At 35.2% G+C, this 26,433-nt stretch overlaps 1 protein-coding gene across 5 annotated transcripts in view; it reads left to right on the top strand.

Annotated features, from left to right (window-relative positions):
* Nucleotides 1-26,433, top strand: part of AGTPBP1 (ATP/GTP binding carboxypeptidase 1) — a 170,615-nt gene that overhangs the window by 97,574 nt on the left and 46,608 nt on the right. For all 5 annotated transcript variants that reach the window (XR_003430280.1, XM_027094262.1, XM_027094259.1 and 2 more), the window contains exons 15-17: nucleotides 6,453-6,536; nucleotides 7,639-7,725; nucleotides 7,811-7,959. Coding sequence is in view for 4 of the 5 variants with exons in the window: in XM_027094262.1 (XP_026950063.1) it covers nucleotides 6,453-6,536; nucleotides 7,639-7,725; nucleotides 7,811-7,959 (320 nt within the window). In the remaining variant the exon portion in view is untranslated. The remainder of the gene's footprint in view (nucleotides 1-6,452; nucleotides 6,537-7,638; nucleotides 7,726-7,810; nucleotides 7,960-26,433) is intronic.

The following is a 26,433-nucleotide window of genomic DNA, read 5'->3' on the forward strand; positions in this document are numbered from 1 at the left end:
ACGTGTTTCCCCTAATAGATCTCTTGCACAGTTGGCTGCAAGAGATTGTGATTGTGTCTGGCATTTGCTTTTCAAAGGACCTGAACTGACATGCCTGGCATGAGTCAGAATCAGTCAGCAGCTAGATTTTTCTCCTTTTCAGCATCACCGCTTAGCCTCTCTATCTCCTGGAAGTCAAAGATGTCTTCTTGGCTACAGAAAGCACTTCCTGAACTTTAAGTGTTCTTTAAATGCTGAGAGCAAGTTTCCTCATTAAATTGCCTCAGTCTGAAAGTTTTAGTTTTCCTTATTAGCCTATAATATCTGAAGTAAGATTAGAAGGAAGGAAGGTTATGGAATTGGGCTATAACTATTATATAGGTCTCTGATTCTCAGCCTTAATTTAACTACCAAGGATCCTTCTTATTTCCCCTCATGGACTTTGTTATGAAAGCTTTTCTCAGTCAAGACTCTTATTTAAGTATTTTACCCATTTGTGCTAATAAAAGACATAAATTCCTGCTAAGCAGAGCCTCTGATTAACATTAGATCACCTTTTCAGTTGATACATTTATTGATATTGATAAGTAAAGAAACTTGTTTTAATTAAGTGTAGCTGTACTGCAAATAAATGTATCATGGCCACGAATAGTTGTTATACCTACTCTGTGGGTTTTCAAAATGTCTGTGCTGCAGGTGGGGAGCTACACCCTCAACTCTGGTGGCCTCTGTCCTCTTTGAGCAGCTTTTTCTAGTGTTGGGCTTTGTCATTGCCTGGCTGGGTCTTTAAGAGAGGATTATTCCACCCACAGTCCCATAGTCTACTTGCTATCTCCCCAGGACTGTGCCTTTCCTGGTAGAGAAGTTTATACCGACTGGAATTACTGTGGCTCTTCTCAATCCTCCTCTCTTTCTTCACATTTATGGTGAATTCTTTCACCTCGTTCCTGAAACACAGACATTGCAATTGCTTTACTCATCTAATCAACAGATTAGAAGTTCGACCTCTTGAGTATATTAGGCCACCTTCAGATTTTTTTCCTGAAGTAATTGACTTTTTCTATTGCCTCTCTACACAGGGTAATGTATCACAGAGTTTGTTATGTTATTCAAACGAAAGCTTTAAAATATAATTTTGAAACTAAACAGCATGATAAATGATTAAAAAAGGTCACTCAGAGTTGGGATATGTGTTTTAAAGTTGGGTGAGTTGATGCAAGTTAAAGTGCATAGGAGATTGAGCTCAAGGAAATAAAAACACAAAACACCCAATGATTTACAACCTGGTTTCCTGCATCCACTCTGGAAAATTTACAATGAGAAAAGTAGGACCCTAAAACACCTTTTATCCTGGAATTTTCAAAGATTTCTTACCCCACTGATTTTCATCACCTTGATAAAAATATTTTTTTGTCTTCTGATTTGTTACAACAGAAATAAGTCAGAAATTATGAAGTAATCTAACCTTTGCTAGTCTCTTTTGCTGCATCATTATATATTTTGTGTGACTGTGAGTGTTGCAAAGAACACCTTTCATCTTATTTGTCATAATTTCCATTTTCATATCATTTGTCAAAATTTCCATGGGTGTCAGATATTTGATGTGAGGCAGGAATATAATTCTATGTCAGTGAAACCAAACATTATGATTCTGTTTATTTAGATGTGTAGGACTTTCCCCAGTAATGTTAATTGCTTTAGATGTAACTAATGCAAAAAATATATACTTAATATGTTTCTGAATTATCAGTACATACTAGGCAGCAATACTCTCATATTTGAGGGTTGTTACTCTTTTTCTCCTTATTTTATGTACTCTGCAAATATTTGTCAAGTATTTATGTGGAATTTGTGGTGGGCAGTGTCATCCCGATGCAGAGATGCAATGTGTCAAAGCTTCTTTTCTCCCATCATTTTTGAATAACGGGTAGAAAACTTCAGAATTATTTGTTCCTTCAGGTGACATTAATTTGAGACTGGACGAACAAATGCCTGTAGCGGCAATACTTGGACAATTGGACTTGAGAGTGCTGAGGCCATGTGGCATGGTGAGGCGTTTTGGCAGGTCAGGATACTCTGAAAAGCAAGTCGAAACACATGGATGCTAGACTGGGCTCTCCCACTGACTTTGTGTGTGTATATTTGAACAAATAACTTTATTTCTCCAGATACCAATTTTCTTAACTAAAAGCAGATCACTGATTTTGAAACTGTGGGTTGATGTCCATTAGTAGCCAGTATTGAAAGAGAAAATAGCAGTGTGTCACATCTAGTGCAGCCAGGTATTATTTTATAAACTTTTTGCTTCAGCTGTGTGTGTGTGTATGTGTGTGTGCGTTTGCGTGCGTGTGTGTGTATGTAGGGCTGTGATTTTTTTAATGTATTTCTTGAAGATCACGGTCAAGAAAGTTTGATAATTCATCTAGACCAGGGATAGCAAACTATGGCCCACAAGTCAAATACAGCTTACTGCCTATTTATGTTCAGCCCACCAGCGAAGAATGGTTTTTATATATTTAAATGGCTCAAAAAATCCAAAGAAAAATAATATTTTGTAACACATTAAAATTATATGAAATTCATATTTGTGTCCATAAATAAAGTTTTATTGGAATACAGCCAGTCCTGTTTGTTTATGTCCATCTATGGCTGTTCTTTCACCACAGTGGCAAGGTTAAATAGTAGTGACAGAGACCATGTGCCTTGCAAAGCCTAAACTATTTACTGTCTGACCCTATATAGGAAAAGTTTGCTGACCCCTGTAGCTAGGTAGTCCGAAGGCTTTATGGTTCTGTATTTGTAATAAAATATCAAATATGGGCCAGGTAATAGGTGTTACTAAAATACTCAGAAGTGCTTCCTTTTTTTTTGAAATACATTGAGGATATTGATTCTAGTTTGTTTATCTTATTTGCCTCATCTTCTGAAACTTATTTTTTGAGCAAATGATAAACATTTTGTAAATGTCAACTTTTAGCTCAGTCACTATCTAAGTGTAGTAACATTGTAAATGACTGATGTCAGAATTAATGAGGATTTACTATTTTATCATTTTCAGAAAAGGAAGCATTAGATCCCTTAAAATTATTCAGCGAAAATATCTTTTTGTCATTTTGAATTTCTACTTTATGATAATCTTTCTTGTATGTAATCACTGATCTTTTTAAAAGAAAGTACAATAAATGAATAAAATTTCATTAAAAATCTCTTTACCTCATTTGGAAGGGGAAAAATCCATTATAAGATTCATATCTCAATGTGGATAATGCAGTGACATTTTAAAAAAAATTATTGTAAATACATAATGATGATTACTTGAAATCCATATTTTTGGTTTAAGTTGGATCAAAAATTAAAATGAAGCATCTGAGTTCAAAGTGTGCTTAGCATTTTTTGGTGTATTTTCCTTGTATTCATATTACATAAAATTAGCATTTTGATTTTCTTCACATTGTTTTTCTGTATGTTTTAGAAAAATTGCCTAGCTGTATTTTATAAGAATAGATATTTTATTATAAAATATAATTCATTACCTTGTTTTAAAAAAGCATTTAAGGTATTTTACAAAAATACTTTCAGCAAAATAAAATGCAAAAAATGGCAAAGAAACGTGGTGACTCTTAACCTCAGAAATATGTTCAGCATTTTTCAAAGTAAGAGACTTTTTTTTTTTTTTTTTTTTTAAACTGGAGTATAATTGCTTTACAATGTTATGTTAGTTTCTGCTGTACAACGAAGTGAATCAGCTCTATGTACATATATATCCCCTCCCTCGTGGACCTCCCTCCCCCCGTCCCACCATGCAAATTAAAATGTACTGAGATATCATTTCCCACATATCAAAAATTGGCTAAAATGTGGAAGCTTGACAGTATATTCTATTGATTAGGCTGTGGAGAAACAGGCTCTCACATACATTGATAGTGGGATTTTCAATTGACAATACCTCTTGTGGAGGGCAGTCTGACAGAGTCTATCAAAATTAAATTCCTTTGACACATTAATCCCACATCTGAAAATTTATGAGATATATATATACATATATATATATACGATATATATGTACATATACACATTAATTTGCACATCTACGTTCAAAGTTTTTCATTGTAGCATTGTTTTGAGATTGGAAGCAACTCAAATGCCCATCAATCAGAGACTAGTTAAATAAATTATGGTATATCCATTCAATGAATACTTTGCAATGATTAAAAAACAAAAAGATCTCTGTACACTGATAGAAAGAGCTACAAGATGTATTATTAAATAAAATAATCAAGGTGCTTGCGGAAGGAAAGTAATAAAAGTAGTTAACTGGATAAATGAACAGTGTGGGTTGTGTTGAAAGTGAGAGCCTTCATTTTATACTTTTATGTAATATTTGATTTTTGTACCAGGTCAATATATTACCTGTTGAGAAATTTAAAATTAAAAACGTAGGTGAAGGAATTGTGGCAAAAGCAAAATAAGGAAAGCAAAACCTTGGATTTCTTTATATCACGTTTAGAATGGTTCATGTACTTCTGGAATGGAAATAATAGAAGTATTAGTAGGAGCAACACTAGCAGAAAACTTTTATATTGGGTGGTTTTTACGGGCCAGACACAGAAATAAGTAAAAAGCACTTTGTATGCAGTGTGTATATGCTTATAAATTATGTCATTTAATGGTATAACAGCTCTATGAGGAATTTGCTATTATTTCTCCTGTTTTATGGAAGACTATGCTGAAACTTAGGATTCTTGAGGAACTTATCCAAGGTAACACTGCTAGCAAATGACAGAGCCAAGAGTCAGCCTGGTCTACGTCATGAGCCTGTCCTGTTAGGCATTCATACATAGTGATCATATATATGTGGTTATACCATACTCATGAAGAATATCTTCTACGGGTCCTCAGAGAATACTTATGTAATGAACAACATATCCCATAATATCCTGATGGTTGAGTAAATATAGCAATGAGGTGTACTAAATTGTTTCTCATAATGTTGTTCTGTATTGGTTGAAACCTAACAAAAGTACAGTTTTGGTGTTGGCCACATATCATGTGAACTTTTGAGTATTTACTAGACTGATGGGCTGCAAATTTTTGAGACCGCCTTACACAAATTATTTTCTTCTGAGCCAAGCCTTTGATGATGAATGTCAATAAGTTTGAGGTTATAGTCCCCAAGGGTACCTAGAACATATTTATTGTTTTGTTTTGACTAGAGAGCCATATATTTTAATAGGCAGCTGAGGTAAAGTAACAAAGGATTGATATCTTTTATGAAAGCTGTGCTGCTTAACACAAATGTATGAATAAAAGGCTAATTGTCCTCTTTATTAATGAGGTCTGAGGGCAGGGCAAGATTTCCCTCAGGTATTAGTTTTAGGTCTAATCTAAATTTAATATAAATGGGGAGTTATATCTCCTAAAATGCAGTGTCAGAGGTTGAAAACCAGTGGCCTGTAGGCCATATTCAACTTGCTCGTGATTTTAGCTTCACTTGCAGAGGTTTTTGTTTTTTAACTGAATGCCAACATTTAACATTTGAGAGATCCCACATAGAGATCCAAGTTTCTGCTGGTTCTCGGAAAATTGGTATGACATCCTTAACCTCTGTTTCCTACCTGGCAACATTCAGTTGTTTTTAGACAGAGCCTGCGTTCCCCAGTTTTCCACAGGTCTCCTCAGGTACATCACCTGCTGGCCCTGTAGGTGTTGAGCTTTTTTACCTTGTTTTACATTACAGAACATTGCTGTAGAACTGAGCTATTATATCAGCCTTTTAATACCATTTTCCTTAAGTAAAGCCCCAAACTTTTGTATGTATTAAGTGTTTGCACATTTGTGGTAGATATCAACCTTAAGATTTAATAAATTATTTTGACAAATGGATGTATTTAGTCATTCACCATACTTGAACACTTGTATTTTTTGGTATGGTGTGTACGTAAGTGCCATCTCTTTCATTGTTGGGGATCTGGTTGATATAAATTTTGGATTTGTTATTATTATAATTAATAGCTTTTTAAAAGTTTGTTTCTTTAGAAAGAATTTGACTTTTGAAAGTTACAACCTTGACTCTAAATCAAGGATTTATATCACAATCCTTTGATACTGGGTTTATTTCTTGATATACTGCTTTGTAAATAATGAGTTATTTTTTGTAAAATAAAAATTAATAAATTATGCTTGACTGCATAACTGCTAGATTAAGAATTTCTATGTAGAAAAGCATAATAGACATTCAAGATTTTTTTTTTTGAAAACTATTGGCCTTGTAGCTAGTTATTTTCTGTAACTCAGACTTTTAAAATACTGTTTTTTGTCTTGTTATGAATTGATTCTTTTTTTGTACACAAAATATGTAGAGGAGTGATCATTTTTATTTTAAGAAATATTTTTATCATTTTATACTTTTTAATCCAAAACTTACTTGGGAGATAATAATGAATTTTGGTCAAACTTCTTTTTTATGATTTCAGGACAAAAATTGCCCAAGATATTGAGAGGCTAATACATCAGAGTGATATAATAGATCGAGTGGTGTATGACTTAGATAACCCAAAGTAAGTATGCTTTTTGTTTGTTTGTTTTACTTTTATTGGTTTTATTCCTACTGTAAAATTTCAGTGTTCTTTTAAAGGACAAAAAAATATAGTTAACTTCCACCTAGTTAACCCTCACTACGTTTTGATCTTCTAGCAGAGATGTAATGGTAATGTAAATCGTGTTTATTTACTTAAATTGAATATATCGCAAGCTTTTATTTGATCTTAGGTGGGCTTTTAATGGGTTTAATAAGGGAAAGGTCACAAACTGATGCTTTGTTTTTAAAAACTGAAACTACCTCCACTTAAGAGAGTGGAGATACCACATGAATGCTGCAATTTTGTCCTGTAATACTGAACCTTCATTTCCTTAGGACAACAAATTACCATCCCCTTTAGAAGGAACATATGCTTCCTACCTCTCCACAGTCCCCACTTCTCTCTTTTGTCTCTTACTGCTTACAATCTGCTTCAGTCCTTTAAGTTACTTGCCTGACCTTTGAAGCCATTTGTTTGTGATTCTTGATGTTTTAACATCACTTCCAATTTAGGATTATCACTGGTACCATTGTATTTTATGGTTTAAATATAAGTAAATAAGTGAAAATGAAAAATGATGAAGGTGACTACTATTTAGCAAATAAGAAATTTAATCAGCCTGCATGTGGGTTTTCCCTCTCCCTCAACATTCTGATATTTTGGGGAAGTTTCATATTTCAGTAGTCTCATTTGGAAGAAATAAAACATTTTAAAAAGATTTTTGTTAGAGAGTTAGGGTAAAGTTATGTCAGAGCTAATGACTGAGTTTGAAATAATATTCTGAAAAATGAAAAACAAATCTACCTTATTCATAACTTCTTAGTTATTTCTAAAATTTTTGTGATTAACACTGACTATAAATGTGGGAACAAATCTCTACTCGTAATTATAATTTTTTTGTCTATAAATATTAGCCAAAGTTTGTATTTTGCTTGTGTTGGTTTTGTTCTTTGGTTTAAAAATAATGAGGAGGGTGAGGCAGCAATAATGGTGTATTTTTAATCTGTAGTGTAGTTTTATTTTTTGCTCAGTTGTTTAAATGCAACGTATTTTATTATTCTTACTTTAAAATTTCATTTAGTTATACCACTCCAGAAGAAGGAGATATTTTGAAGTTTAACTCCAAATTTGAATCTGGGAATCTGCGCAAAGTAATTCAAATTAGAAAGTAAGTCATTAAAAATTTTCCCATTTTGTATGTGCACAGATTATTTTCCTAATTTTCATCAAATTTGTTTATTTTCTGTTTTCAGAAATGAATATGACCTTATTCTGAACTCAGATATAAATAGTAATCATTATCATCAGTGGTTTTACTTTGAAGTCAGTGGAATGCGACCAAGCATTGCTTATAGGTTCAACATCATTAACTGTGAAAAGTCCAACAGTCAATTTAATTATGGTAAGACAGAAAGTTTTCTTTCCCAATTTAGAGGGCATGCAGGCATTGTAACTGTAGGATAGAAGTTTTTAAAAAATTACTAATGTTTTTTAAAAGTTTCAGTGTTCTTTTGTTTTTTCTAGTTTTCAAAATTCAGATATTTATGCAAGATTTGACATAAACTAAGCTTTGCTTTGTTGGTGAAAAGAGTTACCCTTATAAAAGCAAGCCCTTTAAAATGTAATAAGTGGGGCTCCCCTGGTGATGCAGTGGTTGAGAGTCCGCCTGCTGATGCAGGGGACACGGGTTCATGCCCCAGTCTGGGAAGATCCCACATGCCGCGGAGTGGCTGGGCCTGTGAGCCATGGCCGCTGAGCCTGCACGTCCGGAGCCTGTGCTCTGCAACAGGAGTGGCCACAGCAGTGAGAGGTCCGCGTACCGCAAAAAACAAAGCAAAACAAAATGAACAAACAAATGTAATAAGTGAGGTTGATTTCATCCAACTTGAATACAGCTATAAAGATTTATTATGTATGCTGCTTAAAATCAAGTTTTTAATAAAGTCTGTTCATCCAGAAGATAATTACATAAAGCAGTCTCTTTTTAACTGTTTATTTTGAATAGATTCCTAAAAAGTTAAAGTATTATAGAAGTTGCAGAAAGGTTCCATGTTCTCTTCACCAGATTTCCTCTCATGGTTACATCTTACATAGCTGTACTGGAATACCAAAGCCAGGGTTTCAAATACCAGTGCTATAGGTAGATGGCATTTTTGCTAACTGTATTTATTTATTCACTTTTATAAAATAGTACTTACTACTTTAAGCTTCATTAAAATATTTTAATTTTTACACTTAAAAGCACACATTTTGGAGCACTGCTTCTCTATTAAAAAAAAACTATACTTCTGTGTGATAATTTTTTCCTTTAGTGTCATTTTAAATTTAAAATGAATAAAATTCTGTAAAACTAAATCAAAACAATGAGACAGATGGCTGCTTTAGTTTTTAAGTTTCTCCAGCCCTTTGGGTATTTTTGTATGTATATCATCCTTTCCAAACCCACTTTGTGGAGAATTTGGAAAACACAGTGTTGTTAAGAAAATTAAAACCATCAGCAGTACATCATCCAGAGAAACTTATTTTATTTGTTTATTTTTTATAAATTTTATTTATTTATTTATTTATGGCTGCATTGGGTCTTGTTGCAGTGAGCAGGGGCTACTCTTCGTTGTGGTGTACGGGCTTCTTATTGTGTGGGCTCTAGAGTGCAGGCTCAGTAGTTGTGACACACAGGCTCAGTTGCTCTGCGGCATGTGGGATCTTCCTGGATCAGGGCTGGAACCCATGTCCCCTGCGTTGGCAGGCGGATTCTTAACCATTGTGCCACCAGGGAAGCCCGAGAAACTTATTTTAATATTTGTTGTTTCTTTCCAGCTTTTAAAATAATGCAGTATGTGATTTTTCCATACATATAGTTATGTATTTATTTAAAAAAATAATGCTCACAACCTATGCAGTTTCATAGTGTGTATTTTAACCAACCATTATATTTATATTGTCAGTATTTTTCTGGTTATTAAATATCCATCTGAAGCAGAGTTTAATGGACATCCAATGGAAGTTCTGTAACTCATTTATCCAAACATTCTTTTGTTGGACTTGTTTTATTTTCCTTCCAGTTTTATTGAGATATAACCGACCCTACAGCACTGTATAACTTTAAAGTGTACAGCATTATGGTTTGACTTTTATCATGAAATGATTACAATGTTTAGTGGACCTATTACAATTTAAGTTGTTTCTAATTATTTTCTATTTTAAATACTACTGAGATAAACATTGTACTAAATATTTGTGTGTATAATAATTTAGTTACATATTCACAAAAGTGGAATTTCTTTGTCTGCCAGCTGTAAATGTGTTTTTTTTTTTGTTTTGTTTTGTTTTTTCTGATTAGGAACAGTGGATCTTATGGGATCCACTGTCCAAATTAGGGAATTTGGTAAAGGAAATACGCTTTAGAGAAGAATCTCTAAGAAGGAAAGAGAAGAAAAAAACCCGCTGTTTAGCATTTTGTTAGCCATCCTTAAACTTATTCACATTCACATAATTTTAAAATTAAATTTTACCCTTTTATAGATTTGGGATCACAATATGAAAACTCATTTGTAAACTATATTTTTAAACTACACAACATATTGTAAAAACATTTCCCTGTGCCATTACATATTTTCAGCAACATCATTACTAATGTTTGTATAGTATTCTGTTGAGTAATGTACAATAATTATTTAAATGATAACAGATTGACGAGAATTTGTCTTTTTCAACATTTCAAAATTAGGAGCTGTGTTGCAATAGATATCCTTAATTATTTTTTTGTGTGTATGTTTCTGATTATTGCTTTGCCATAAATTCCTCCAAGTAGAATTTCTCAAAGGAAATGAACTTATGTTGGTGAAGACTAGGGAAAATGGGTCCTTACAGTGTTGGTGGGAGTGTTGAATTCGTTCAGCTTCTTTGAAGTGCATTTGATAGTATGATTTTAGTGTTTATATTTAACTTCATCCATGCAGGATTTATTTTGGTATATTCTGTGAATTGGGATCTAACGTAATCCTATCGTTTGTAGTTAAGCAGCTTTAGCTGAACTAATTCTTTCTCAAAAGAATTTTAAACTGTTGTTGATGAATTCATTGAGTTGTCAGACGTTGACATTTGTAACTCATTTGCAACTGTATTCCTGACCCACTAGTAAAAACAGGATTGGGAACATCACTCAGAAGACATTGTACATTGTTGCCCTATTATAATTGTTACAGAAAACGGTCAGTTTAGAAAAAAACAGATTAGAAACTGGTTTAAGGTATCACACAATTGCTTATTCATAATTTCTGACTTTCTGAATTTGGGTGGAATTTTTCTGACCTGTTAGTCATACTGTGTATCCCTTTTGGTTTGAAACACCACAACTCTCGCAAGCTGTGGCCTTCACAATATACCAGCATTTGTTTGGGGGCTGTGTGTTGCTCTAGCACCACTTGATTTTAATTATTCTGACCTTTCAGTCTTGTGTAACATCATTGTTGTTCTAGAACCATTTTGTTTTTAAAATTATTTTGACTTTATAATATAGTTTAACATCCTGTAGTCTTTTTCAGAAACAGTTTAACAACTTTTTCTAACTTTATTTTTCCTGAATAGTTTATTCTGAATATCATTCTGAGTAATTTTATCAAGTGCCCCAAATTTCCATTGCATTAAACTTATAATGTGGGAGAAATTGGATTTCTTATATTGTATTCGATCTTGCCACTTACGAACATGGTGTATTTGTTTACTCAACTTTTTTATGTCCTCACCTAAATTTTTTAGTTTTCTTTTTGTAAGTTCCATATATTTCTTAAGTATACCTTCATTCTTAAGTATTTTATGTATTTCTTTTTTCTGTTGTGAAAGAGTACTTCTCCCTATTTTCAAGCTTGTTATTATTTATAATTAAGAAAGCTAAGGATTTTTATATGTTTACTTGAAAATTAGACTCCTTAGTTTCTTATTAGTTCTCATAGTTTCTCAGTTGATATTTTGAATTTTCTTGGTAGGTCCCTAGAATTTCTCCTTATCCCTAGTTATATCATATATGTTTCATTGCTTGGCTGGAACTTTGAGATTGTTTAAACTAAAAGACTTTGGGCATCCTTGTTTGATTTTGAATTTAATGTGAGTGCTGTTTGTGTGTGTGTGTGTGTGTGTGTGTGTGTGTGTATTTTTTTTTTTGTGGAGGTGCCCCGTGGCATGCGGGATCTTAGTTCCCCGACCAGGGATCGCACCCGCGCCTCCTGCATTGGGAGCGTGAAGTCTTAACCTGCTGGACCACCAGGGAAATCCTGCTAGTATTTATGTTATGTATGTCAGCTTGTTTTGGGATACATATTCTTTCTTATACTAAAGAATTGCTATTTTTACCGAATTTTTAAAATTAGAAATATTTTATTTCACTTTTTGCATTTATCAGTGTGACCATATAATGCTGTGAGCTGTTAATGTGCTGTGTTATAATTATTTAATAATGTTTCTAATAGTAAACCGTCCTTGAGTTTCAGAAATTAGTCTGTTTTGCCCTGTGAGTTAATCTTTAATACAAATATTTTGCATTTGTTAGTATTTTGTTTAAAGGTTTTTACATCATTGGTCATAAGTTAGACAAGACAATTTTCTGACTGGAGGACTATCTTTTTATAGTTTTGGAAGCAGGCTAATGCTAACATTGAACACTTAAATGAACAGCTTTTATTTCCCTACCCAGTGTTCTGGAGCAGTTTAAATAGCATTTATATGTTTTCATGAAACTTGGAAATAATGCACCTGTAAAGTAGTCTGATTCTGTGCCCCTTTTTGGGGGGAGAGGGAGCTTCTGGATAACTTCTTCAGTTTTATATGACTCCATATAGTCTAGTTTTCTATTTTTTACTGAGGCAGTCTTGATTATTTATTTTTTCTTGCACAGGTGACATTTAGATTTTCAGAATTCACTAGCAGAGAGTTGTATGCGATATCTGTAGTATGTGTACTTGCATGTCCCCTTGTTTGCTTTCCTTTTTGTGTGTGTGTGCACGTAAAACGTAATTTGTTTTATTTTACTATTTTAAAAACCTGGCTCTTAGTTTTATTCATTATTTCCTTTAAAAGTTTTTTTTTTTTAATTTATTAATTTCTCCCTTGTCCTCCCTGCAGGTTGATATTTTTTCTCTTTCTAACTTCTAGTTTATTTGCTTAAATTTATTTAAGTTTATTTTTGTTTGATGATCAAGCATTTAGGGTATTTTTTTAATTGAGGTATAGTTGATTTACAATATTAATTTTAGGTGTACAGCATAGTGATTCAAAATTTTTATAAATTATAATCCATTTATAGTTATTAAAAATATTGGCTCTATTCCCTGTGTTGTACAATATCCTTGATGCTTAATTGTTTTATACATAGTACTTTGTACCTCTTAATCCCCTGCCCCTATTTTGCCCCTCCCACCTCCCCTCTCCCCACTGGTAACCTAGTTTGTTTGTTCACAATATCTGTGATTCTGTTTCTTTTTATGTTCACTAGTTTGTTTTATTTTTTATATTCCACATATACATGATAAAATACAGTATTTGTCTTTCTCTGTCTGGCTTATTTCACTGAGCATAATACCCTCCTAGTCCACCCATGTTGTTGTAAATGGCAAATTTTATTCTTTTTTATGGCTGAGTAGTATTCTGTGTGTGTGTGTGTGTGTGTGTGTGTGTGTGTGTGTATACACCACATCTTCTTTTTGCATTCATCTGTTCATGGGCAGTTAGGTTGCTTCCATATCTTGGCTATTGTAATAATATGAACATTGGGGTGCATGCTTATTTCGGGGCTCCTTGTCTGTTCCATTGATCTGTGTATCCATGTTTGTGCCACTACCATACTGTTTTGATTACTGAAGCTTTGTAGTGTAGTGTGAAGTCAGGGAGCATGGTGCCTCCAGCTTGTTCTTCTCTTTCAAGATTGTTTTGGCTATTTAGGGTCTTTTATGTTTCCATACAAATTTTAAATTTATTTGTCCTGGTTCTGTGAACAATGCCATTGGTATTTTGATAGGGATTGCATTAAATCTGTAGATTGCCTTGGGTAGTATGGTTATTTTAACAATACTGATTCTTCCAATCCATGAACATGATGTGTCTCTCCATCTGTGTCTTCTTCAGTTTCATCAGTGTCCTTTTGTTTTTTGAGTACAGGTCTTTTACCTCCTTAGGTAGGTTTATTCCTAGGTATTTTATTCTTTTTGATGCATTGGTACATGGAATTGTTTCCTTAATTTCTCTTTCTGATAGTTCGTTGTTAGTGTATAGAAATGCCACAGACTTCTATATATTAATTTTGAATCCTGCAACTTTACTGAATTCATTGAAGAGTTCTAGTGGTTTTTGGTGGCGTCTTTAGGATTTTCTCTATATAATGTCATGTCATTTGCAAACAATGACAGTTTTACTTTCTGTTTTCCAATTTGGATTCCTTTTATTACTCTTTGTTATCTGAAAGCTGTGGCTAGGACTTCTAATATTATATTGAATAAAAGTAAGGAGAGTGGGCATCCTTGTCTTGTTTCTGATCTTAGAGGAAATGCTTTCAGCTTTTCATCATTGAGTATGATGTTAGCTGTGGGCTAATAATATATGGCCTTTATTATGTTGAGATATGTTCCCTCTGTACCCACTTCCTGTAGAGATTTTATCATAAGTGGATGTTGAAATTTGTCAAAAGCTTTTTCTGCATCTTTAGAGATGATCATATTGTTTTTATTCTTCAATTTGTCAGTGTGGTGTATCACATCGATTGATTTGTGGATATTGAACCATCCTTGCATCCCTGCAATAAATCCCACTTGATAATGGTATACGGTTTCCTTTTAACATATTGTTGGATTCAGTTTGCTAATATTTTGTTGAGGATTATTGAGTCTATGTTCATCAGTGATATTAGCTTGTAATTTTCTTTTTTTGTAATCTCTTTGTCTGATTTTGGTGTCAGGGTGATGCTAGCCTCATAGAATGATTTCAGAAGTATTCCTTCCTCAGCAACTTTTTAGAATAGTTTGAGAAGGATCGGTGTTAGCTCTTCTCTAAATGTTTGGTGGAATTCATCTGTGAAGCTATCTGGTCCAGGACTTCTGTTTTTTGGGAGTTTTTAAATTACTGATTCACTTTCATTATGGGTAATTGCTCTGTTTATGTTTTCTATTCCTTCTTGGTTCAATCTTGGGAGATTGTACATTTCTAGGAATTTGTCCATTTCTTCTAGTTTGTACATTTTACTGGCATATCTCTTATGATTCTTTTTATTTCTGTGGTGTTGCTTATAAATTCTCCCTTTTTATTTCTGATTTTTACTGATTTGAGCTCTCTTTTTTTCTCGATGAGTCTGGCTAAAAGTTTATCAATTTTGTTTATTTTTTCAAAGAACCAGCTTTTAGTTTCACTGATATTTTCTGTTGTTCTTTTTAGTCTCTATTTTATTAATTCTTGATCTTTATGATTTCTTTCCTTCTACTAACTTTGGGTTTTGTTTGTTCTTTTTCCTTTAGGTGTAAGGTTAGGTTTCTGTTTTTTGGGTTTTTTTTGGTTTAAAGTTAGGTTGTTTATTTGAGATTTTTCTTGTTTCCTTAGGTAAGCTGTGTCACTTTAAAATTCCCTCTTAGAACTGCTTTTGTTGCATTGTATAGATTTTGGATTTACTGTGTTTTTGTTTTCATTTGTCTCCAGGTTTTTTTTTCCTTCAGTGATCCATTGGTTGTTTAGGAGCATATTGTGTAACCTCCATGTGTTTGTGTTTTTTGGCAGGTTTTTTTTTTTTTTGTAGTCTCATGGCATTGTGGTCAAAAAAGATGCTTGATATTATTTCAATTTTCTTAAATTTACCGAGGCCTGTTTTGTGGCCTAGCATGTGATCTATCCTGTAGAACGTTCCATATGCACTTGAAAAGAGTGTGTTATCTGCTGCTTTTGGACAGAGTGTTCTATATATATCTATTAAGTCCATCTGCTCTAATGTGTCATTTAAGGGCAGTGTTACCTTATTGATTTTCTGTCTGGATGATCTGTCCATTGATGTAAGTGGGTGTTAATATCCACTACTAATATTGTGTTATAGTTGATTTCTCCCTTTATGTCTGTTAATATTTGCTCTTTGTGTTTAGGTGCTCCTATGTTGGGTGCATATATATTTGTAATTGTTATATTTTCTTCTTGGATTGATCCCCTGATCATTATATGATATCCTTCTTTGTCTCTTGTCACAGTCTTTGTTTTAAAATCTATTTTGTCTCATATAGGTATTGCTACCCTGGCTTTCCTTTGATTTCCATTTGTGTGGAATACCTTTTTCCATCCCCTCACTTTCAATCTGTTTGTGTCTTTGGATATGAAGTGAGTCTCTTGTAGACAGCATATATTACAGGTCTTGTTTTTGCATCCATTCAGCTGCTGTCTGTCTTTTGATTAGAGCATTTATTCTATTTATATTTAAAGTAATAATTGATACTTATGTACTTACTGCCACTGTGTTAATTGTTTTGGAGTTGTTTTTGTAGGTCTTTTTTTTTTTGTTCTCTTCCCCTATGATTTGATGACTATCTCTAGTGTTATGTTTGGATTCCTTTTTCTTTTGTGTCTGTATCTATTATAGATTTTTGTTTTGTTGTTACCATGAGGTTTATATGTAGCAATCTATATTTATATACATGATTATTTTAGGTTGTTGATCTCTTAATTTCAAATGCATTGTTACAACCATGTATTTGTACTCTTCTCTCCTCACAATTACCATTTTCGATATCATATATATTTTACATCTGTTTGTTTTGTGTATTCCTTAACTGCTTATTGTGGGTATAGCTTATTTTACTGCTTTTGTCTTTTAACCTTCCTACTAGCTCTGTACATGTTGTTTTACTACCTTTACTGTATGTTTGCCTTTACTGATGAGCTTTTTCCTTTCATAATTTTCATGTTCCTAGTTGTAGCCTTTTCTTTTTCACTTAGAGAAGTCCTTTTAACGTTTCTTGTAAAGCTGGTTTGTTGGTGCTGAACTCTTTTAGCTTTTGCTTGTCTGCAAAACATTTGATCTCTCCATCAAATCAGAATGAGAGCCTTGCCAGGTAGAATATTCTTGATTGTAGGTTTTTCCCTTTCATCATTTTAAATATATCATGCCACTCCCTTCTGGCCTGCAGAGTTTCTGCTGAAAAGTCAGCTGATAGTCTTATGGGAGTTCCCTTTTATGTAACTTAGTGCTTTTTCCTTGCTCCTTTTAATATTCTCTCCTTTTAAAATGTTTTTGCCATTTTAATAACATTGTGTCTTGGTGTGGTCCTCTTTTGGTTGATCCTGTTTGGGACTCTCTGTGCTTTCTGTATTCTTTCGCAGGTTAGGGAAATTTTCAGCTGTTATTTCTTCAAATGTGTTATTTTCTCCTTTGTCTCTTCCTTTTTGGACCCCTATAATGTGAATCCTAGTATGCTCGATGTTGCCCCAGAGGTCTCTGTCCTCATTTCTTTTTATTTTTTCTGTTCAGCGTCAGTGATTTCCACTATTCTTGTCTTCCAGGTTGCTGATCCTTTTCCTGTGTATCATTTAGTCTCCTATTGATTCCTTATAGTGTAATTTTTGTTTCATTTATTGTGTTCTTCATCTCCGTTTGGTTGTTCTTTATATTTTCCAACTCTTTGTTAAAAACTTATAATTTCCTGCCCTGTGCATCTGTACTTCTCCTGAGTTCTTTCATCATCCTTATGGTCATTACCTTGAACTCTTTCTTGGGTAGATTGCCTATACTTACTTCATTTTGTTCTTCTTTTAGGGTTTTATCTTATTCCTTCGTTTGAAACGTGTTCCTCTGTCAACTTATTTTGCCTAAGTTGCTATTTTTGTTTTTATGTATCTGGTATGTTGGTTGTGTTTCCTGACCTTAGAAAAGTACCTTTTAGTAGGAGATGTTCTATGCGCCCCAGCTGTGTACTTCTCTCTGGTCACTAGAACTGTGTGCTCTAGTGGTGCCTCCTACATGGGCTTTTTGGGTCCTTCTATTGTGGTGGGCTGACCACTGTGGGTGGACTGGTAGGTGTGGCTGGCCCCTGGTCTGGTTGGTTGCCAAGCCCTGCCTTGTGTGGAGGCTGCCAGCCACTGGTTGGTAGGGCTGGGTTGTGAGGTGGCTGGCTGTGGAACCCCAGGGGGCCTTAGGGCTAGTGCTGGCTCACTGGTGGACAGAGTTGGGGTCCAGGAGATCCTGGGGCCAGTGCTCACTTACTGGTGGCTGAAGCCAGGTCTTGGAGCTGGTTTTGGCCTTACTGTCAAGCAGAGCTGGGTCCTGGGGTCTGGCTAGAGGGCCCAGGGATCCCAGAACTGGTGTCAGACCACTGGAGGGTGGGGCTGGCTCCTGATACAGCTGGCTGCAGGGTTTGAGGTGTCCTGAAACTTGTCTTGGCTTGCTGGGACTAGGGCCCAACTGTCCCAGGTCTGGTGCTGGCCTGCTAGTGGTTGGGTTGGGTCCTTCCCTGGCAGGTTTCAGGGCTGAGGTTGTCCTGGGGCTGGTGAGTGCCCACTGGTGGGTGAGACTGGCCTTGAGGCTAGGGCAGGCTTGTTTTGGGGCAGGGGCTGGGTCCAGTGGGTCCTGGGGCTGGTGCTTGTCCAGTGGTATGTGAGGCTGGTCCTGAGGCCAGCGTCAGCTTCCTGCTGGTAGGTGGAGTTGGGTCTTGGAATCTCTGCGTGTAGGGCCCTGGGGGTCCCAGATCTAGTGCCTGCACACTGGTGTGTGGGGCCAGGTCCTGGGCCCTCTGGTGGGCACAGCTGTGTTCAGGGGTTCTTAAGGCAGCCTGCCTATTGGTGGGTGGGGGTATGTCTTGGCCCAGTTAGTTGCTTGGCCTCAGGTGTCGCAGAACTGGTGACTGCAGGCTGTTGAGTCCTGGGGTCCTGGGGCTAATAAGCTAGAGGGAGGATTCCACACTGGTGATACTTGCCAGCACCAGTGTCTGATAGAACGAGCACCCAAAGATGGCAGCCCCCAGCGTCTGTGTCCTTAGGGTGAGCTCCAGTTGCCTCTTTCCTCTCTGGGAGACTTCGCAAAATCAGCAGTTAGGTCTGACCCAGGCTCCTTTCAAATGACTTCTTTTTCCCTGGGCCCTGGTACGTGTGAGATTTTGTGTGTGTCCTTTAGAGTCTGTTTCCCACAGCCCTCCAGCCCCCCTGAATTTAAGCCCTGCTAGCCTTCAAAGCCAAACATTCTCAAGGCTTGTTTCCTGGCACAGGACTCCTGGGCTAGGGAGCCTCATGTGGGGCTTAGACCCCTTGCTCCCTGGGGAGAACCTCTGCAATTGTATTCTCCTGTTTGTGGATTGCCCACTGAGGGGCATGCGTCTTGACTATACCATGACTCTCCCCCTCCTACCCGTCTCGTTGTGGTTCTTCTTTATATCTTTAGTTGTAGAAGGTCTTTTCTGGTAGGTTCTAGTCTTTTTCATAGGTGGTTCTGCAGATAGTTGTGATTTTGGTGTGCCCCTGAGAGGAGGTGAGCTCAGGGTCCTTCTACTCTGCCATGTTGGGAAGTCTCCTGCAGGGGTTTAGGTTTTGGATTTGTTCTCGATTACAACTTAATTTTGTATCCCCTCCCCTCCAGATTTTGATACTAAGACCTCCTTGTAATTTTCTAGATGGCTTCTAATTGTGTTTGGTTTTGGTATCCCTTTTGGCCCAAGAATTATTTAGAAAAGGGTTTGTTATATTTTTAGTTGGTTAAATTATTTTGGCTATAATTTTTCTCATTGCATTCAAATTTTAATCAGTTTTGTTCATAGATGTGAAATTTATGATTTGAAATAATTTTTATGGCTTAATATCTGATCAGTTTTAGTGTTCACAGGTTCTTGGAAAATATGTATTCTTTGTTGGCAACATAATTTAACATACATTGTTAAGTTTATTGTTATAAATTTGTTCATTCAGTTTTCTGTATCCTTTTTATTTTTTATCTTGTCTACTTGCCCAAGGCTTAAGAAAACCCAACAGTTTTTCACTTCTATTATGTTTCTGTCAATACCTCATTTAAAATGAGGTATTTAAAATATATACATATTTTTTTTCAATTTTAATGCCGTATCATTTGGCACATAGACATTTATAACTTTTCCTGTTCCTTTTGTGTATACCCATTAACAGTATAAAATAGTCACATTCATTCCATTAAGTATCTTTTGCCCAGAATTGTATTTTTTTTTTTGCGGTACGCGGGCCTCTCACTGTTGTGGCCTCTCCCGCTGCGGAGCACAGGCTCCAGACGCGCAGGCTCAGCGGCCATGGCTCACGGGCCCAGCCGCTCCGCGGCATGTGGGATCTTCCCGGACCAGGGCACGAACCCGTGTCTCCTGCATCGGCAGGCGGACTCTCAACCACTGCACCACCAGGGAAGCCCCAGAATTGTATTTTTATATTATATTGATTTGAATTTGTTTGATACATCTTTGCTGATTGTTTTTGTAAATAGAGGTTGCATTTTGTTCGACCCTTGCCTTTTAAAATGTGATTTTAACCTATTTAAAATTCTTTTTATAATTGATACTTTTTAAATGTTTTCTATTTTTGCTGTTCTTTATTTTCTTTATGTGTTATTCTTGAAGGGCCTACAAGGTGTAGTGCAACACTTCTTTTAGCTATGGGGAACCAAAATATGTATATATAAAAATAGATTGTGAGGCATATTCTGTACTGGATTTCTTTCAGTCCTGCTCCATCTGTCTTAAGTTTAGTAGAGATTCCTCCCAGATTCTGACAAGAAATTGTCTGTTGTGAGTCTTTTATTTTCCTATACTTGTAAGTATTTAACTAGGAGGTTGGTAGAAGCTGTAGAAAGAGTTGTTAGGTAGATGTAATTTTCAAATGAACTCTACTATTAGATTTGTTAGGGTAATGCAACATACAGCAAATCTTGGTTTGTCTGAACATCAATAGAGTTAGAAGAAGGGAGGGACCAATATTTTAGTAAATTAGAATTCAACATTTTAAGAAATGATAACCAACTATGTAGTTAATGTTAATTGTCATGAGATTCATATTGAATTCACTTCAGGGATGTAATGATGACTGAAGATATTTGCAGTGGAAGCATCTTCAGCTGGAAGAATTTATTTAATTGCCATGCATGATTGAAGTCAGGAAATAATACTAATTAGGAAATTGTAAAAAAAAAATGTTTCCCCATTGGGACATGCTGCTTGGGGAAGTATTTAAATGTTGGTTCTTCTAGCAGATGTGCCCAATAGAGGTCTTGTTCTTTGTCAGTGTCCCTCAAAAAAGAGCAGAATTATAGTTTCTTTTGTTTCACAAGTTGCCCTTTTCTTGGAGAATTTTTAGGTGATTCTATTAAATATTAGTTTTCTTAGTTTTCTCACAATGAATGATCTTACTTGTAAATTTGTATATGAGAATTTATATCACTATATACTACTGATATATCTGTTGTAATCCGTCACTCCCTCCCCCTTCTTGGCCCCCCCTTACCTGAAAGGGGTTTGCTCAAATTACCACTAGATGGCAGTCTTGCGTTTTAGTAACTTAGAGCTTTAGTCACAAGCTCCCTCTTTCTCCCCCTGCCCTTCCTCCCCCATATCTTCCAGATATATGAAGATTTTTAACCACTCTCTTATATAAATTGAACATATGTGGAACCAGGCAACAAAATAGCATTTTGGAGTCAATTCTGTAGCATTCCCACCTTGCTCACATTAGTTAATTCCATACTTGGAAGTTGAGCTATTTCTTGACTAAAGAAATCTTCCCTGACTCCCCAGACGGTCTTAGTCCCCTTGATAAATGTTGCTTGTAATTTTTTCCTTTTAGGGCGCTCTTCACAGTTTTATGTTGTTTTTGTATGGGACTGATTAATACCTTTCCTCTCTATGTGCCCCTCCCCGCAAATTGTTTGTATATTCCACAAGATCAGGGACAGTATCTGTTGCTGACCACTGTTATTTACAGTAAGGCATTTAGTAGATGTTCAGTAAATAGTTATTAAATAAATGAGGCAATGGACGAATGAACTATGAAGATCCTATTAGGAACATAAAATGCCACGCACAAAATATATGTCAAGAAGACGGTAGTTCAGTTTATGATCATCGTTTTCTAAATATTTTTTTTGAAATAATTTCAAACTTACAGAAAAGTTATACCCTTTATCTACATGTTGGGCTTCGAAAGTGATGCCCCATCACCCTAGAACACTTTCAGTGTATTTTGTGCAAACATGGCATTTTTCTATGTAACTATGGGATAGCTATCAACATCAGGAAATTATCATTGATATATGAATCCCATCTAATCCTTAGAGCCCCCCCCCATTTAAGTTTCACCTATTTTCTCATTAATGACCTTAATAGCACAAGGATTCAGCTCAAACCACATGTTGTAAATTAGTTGTCAAGTCTCTTTAGACTATTTTAGTGAGGAACAGTTTTGCAGTCTTTAATGTTCATGACCTTGACACTTTTGAAAATTATAGCACTTATTTTGTAGAATGGTTCTCAGTTTGGAGTTGTCTCATGTTCCTCATGATTTGATTTAAGTTAGGCATCTTCGGGAGGAACATCACAGAAGTGACATTGTGTTTTGGTGACCCAGGATTTTGTTTTATTACTGATAGTAATAATTTATTCACTTGATTAAGTTGGTGTCTGCCAGACATTTCCATTGTAAAGTTACCTTTTTTCTCTGTAGTTAGTAAGTATTTTACATGTTAGTATCAGTGTAGAATTGTTTACTGTTTTACTCAGTGGGTTGTAATTTGTTGCTATCATTATTTATTTTGATGTTTAAGTTGCCCGGGATTTGGCCATTGGGATCTCTGCATGCTGCATTTTGTGTTCTTTTGACGTGTCCCCATCATCCTTTATAGGTGTCCTTGCTTTTTGGCACAGGATGCTCAGGGCTCATCTTGCCTTTCAACAGTCATTTCTTCAAAGAGCCCTGGTTTGGAGAATGGTATTTTAAAAATAAGATCTGTATGCATAGTGTGTACATTGTTATTGGACCTGTCCATGGATAGAGCTAGGGAATATGTATTTGTATATACAAGCGTTTATGTAGAAATTTTCATTGGTAGTAAGTTATACGTATGTGTATGTTTATTTTTGTGTGTGCATGTTATACACAAACACACACACAAGCACACACACAGTATCTCCATGAAGTTACACTGATACCTTCACTTGCACAGGATTTATTCTAGTTTTCTTTCCATATTTACAACTTCCTTCTCCAACATGGAGAATTTTGGCTTCTACTATTCTTAATATATTTATTTATTTGATCAGTTCCAGTGTACATAACAGTCTGTCCTTTGCACTTTCGGGCAGATGCCCTCCTCACACCTTTCAAGATCTGACACCCAAGTCAACCTGTCTCCCTTGCCTCTGCATGGGTATCCTCCCTTTTTGTTTTGTTTTTCATTTTGATTTTAATTTTTAGTTTTATTACATGGTGATCAGAGAGTTTTGTTTGTAATATTTCTCTTTTATGGAACTGACATTTCCTTTTGACCTAATATATAGTCAATTTTTGTGAATATTCCACATGCTCTTAGAAGAAGGTATATTCTCTACTATCAGGATACAGTGTTCAACATATCTGTATAAGATTTGCCTTATTATTATGTTATTTAGATCTATATAAATATTCTTAATTTTTGTTTAATCAGTTTGACTTGTACTGAGAGTGGAGTGTTAGCATCTGCTATCAGTAGTATGTTTCTAATACTTCTCCTGTATTTCCTCTAGTTTCTGCCTTATATTAGAGGTTGGTCTTATCTGGTGCATAGATATTGCATCTTGCTATATTTTCACTGTGAATTGTGACTTCATAAAATTCCTTCTTCATGTCACTTAGTATTTTTTAGCCTGCAATCTACTTTGAGCTCATGATTTCAATCCCTCCTTTATTGTTTCCACTTCTGTGGTATATCTTTACCCATTTTTCTACATAAAGGCAACTTGAAGTCTGTTATATTCTGTCTTCCAGTAATGCTGAAGGCCTGGGCGTGTGTAGTTTTTATTTGTGCTACTTGTTGAATTTATTTATTTGTTCTTGGTGAGGATGTGTGGAGTGATTCTGATTAAAGTGGCTACCATTACCCTCCAGGCCAAGAATCTCATCTTCCTGTTTTTAGTATGACTCTGCTATGATACCAGCCATATTAGAAGCATGTGTTTTTTTCTCTGTACAGTTACTGATAACATATGCAGCTTGTGATAGGTACCTTCAGGTTATTCAAGCTCCCCCTCATCTGTTAAATGATGGTGTTAGCTTCAACTTGAAAATTTTGAGTCTGTGATTCACAATACATTTGATGATTAGGGCCTAAAACACCTTGTCTTTCATTGTATCTGCACTTGTTACTGAGCATGTACTCAGTACAACTTAAGCCTTTACATAGATATTATTAGAGGCTATTGCCATTCGATGTTGGGTTCACTCTGGCAGTTTAATATTTTGATTGTCTGTATTCAAGTGACAAGCTTGACAGTTCTTAATGTATTTATTTTATACACATAAAAGTTTATCCTTTGGCTAATGATTAAATCAGTTACTCAAATATGGCCTTTCTGTATCAGGTTGAGTAGACTGTGATTTATTCAATCTAAGTTACCTCATTTGATTTATTCTTACTGGGGCAACCTATTTTGTTAAGATGGTTTTCATTATAGTCAGAATTTCCAAATATAGCTCCCTTCACTATGACCAGAATTAACCATCATCTTAAAAGTAATAAGAGAATACATTGTCTTTTATAAAATTAGAACACTTCAGATAAATCTTTTATGCCCTTTGACTTCAGCCTGAACCTTGTTCCACCTTACTATAATTAACCATTATTATGAGTTTTGTGTGCCTGGAAGAGGTTGAAGTTTCGGATTGAAATGCCTCACTGACTCCTAGGAAGAAATAAGGAAGACAGGAATCTTTTATATGTACCAGTGAAATACCTGAGTTTCAGATATAAAGAGAAAATCTTAACATACTTCCACTTTAAAAGAACTGGTTACAGTACTTAAATAATATTGATAATAACAGCAGCTAATGTTTATTGAAAATTTATCATGTTCCAGGCCTTCTTTAAGTGCTAACACATGTGATACTCTTAATCCACACAACAAACCAACCTAGCATGGTTGTTATCCACAGAAGAGAAAAAGGGGGCATGAGTGGTTTAGTAATCTGACCAGGATCATGCATGTGGCATGTGGTAAAGTGAGAATTCAAACCCAGGTAGTCTGGTTACAGACTGCATGCTCTTGATCACTATGTTGTTCTGCGTGTGAAAAAATTAGGTTAGTATTGGACTCTCATCTGTGGTGCTAGAAGCTAGAGGAGCGCCAAATGTCTTTTGCAAAATCTGTCATTTGTTTGTCACGGCCAACAAACTGCATGTTTGTGTATATGTAGAATTCAGAAAATCTGCTACCCTGAACCCTCTCTGAGCAAAATAAATGAGGAAAAAGACCTCAAGATAGAAGACTTGAAATTTATAAAATGTGTTAAGTGAAAATGTTCTAAAAGGGGTGATATGGGAGAAGTGAAAGCTAATGTGTCTTGATGGGATTGCTTAGTTATTTAATATGATAATAGTATACTAGAGAAATATCAGTTAATCATAACTATTAGGATGGGAAATAGAATTGAGAAACACAAAAGAAAGCTTTCAAATGATAGAAGAAGAAAAGGAAATGTGGAAAAATGTAACCAAGCAAGTGAAATAAGTTGTGAAGAAGGAAAAAAAAATTAATGAATAGTAGAAAGAAAGTAAGATGGAAGGAATGAAATGAAATGTTTGTCTGTCATTACTGATTATGAATGAGCCAAAATGTCCTCAAAAATCAGATATCAAAAATTATACAATTTGTAGGGTCAGAGAATATGTGTGTGTGTGTTTATTAATTAAATGATAAAGTAAAGTTGAAAGAAACGATTGGGCAGAGATCAACTAGGTAAATGCAAATAAAGGAAAAGTGGTAATATTAATGTCAGACAAAGAATAATTCAGGGTTAAAAGCGCTGACTGGATATTGTGTATTTACAAGTTGCAGTCCTTGCAGATGCTATAATAATTGCAAATCTCCCCCCCATTGAGATATAATTGACATATAGCATTGTATTAGTTTCAGGTGTGCAACATAATGATTCAATGTTTGTATATATTGTGAAGTGATCACTACAGTAAGTCTAGTTAACATCCATCACTACACTTTATTTTTCTTGTGATGAGAACTCTTAAGATCTATTCTCTGAGCCACTTACAAATACACACTGTAGTATTATGAACTATAGTTACCATGCTGTACATTATATCACCATGACTTAGTTGTTTTATAACCTGAAGTTCATACCTTTTGTCCACTTGACCAACCCCTCCAGCCCCTGCCTCTGGCAGCCACCATTCTGTTCTCTGTATCTATGAGTTTGGGTTTTTGTTTTTTTTAAGATTCCACACATATGCAAGATCATACAGTATTTGTCTTTCTCTGTCCTACTTATTAGCATAATGCCCTCAAGGTCTGTCCATGTTGTTGCAAATAGCAAGGATTCCTTCTTTTTTATGGCTAAATAATATTCCACTATGTACACACACATATACACACACACTCATACATACATTATATACATACCACATCTTCTTTATCCATTCACTTATCAGTGGACATTTAAGTTGCTTCCATGTGTTGGCTGTTGTAAGTAATGGTGCAATGAGCATGTGGGGAGTGGTGTATTATCTTTTTGAATTAGTTTTTTAGGATAAATACCCAGGAGTAGAACTGCTGGATCAAACAGTAGTTCCATTTTTAATTTTTTGAGGAACCTTCATACTGTTTTCCATAGTGACTCCACCAATTTACATTCCCAGCAACAGTGCACAAGGGTTCTCTTT

The sequence above is a fragment of the Aethalodelphis obliquidens genome, unplaced genomic scaffold, assembly GCF_003676395.1.
Source record: "Aethalodelphis obliquidens isolate GAN/ISIS:26980383/991018 unplaced genomic scaffold, ASM367639v1 scaffold88, whole genome shotgun sequence".
Taxonomy (NCBI): domain Eukaryota; kingdom Metazoa; phylum Chordata; class Mammalia; order Artiodactyla; family Delphinidae; genus Aethalodelphis; species Aethalodelphis obliquidens.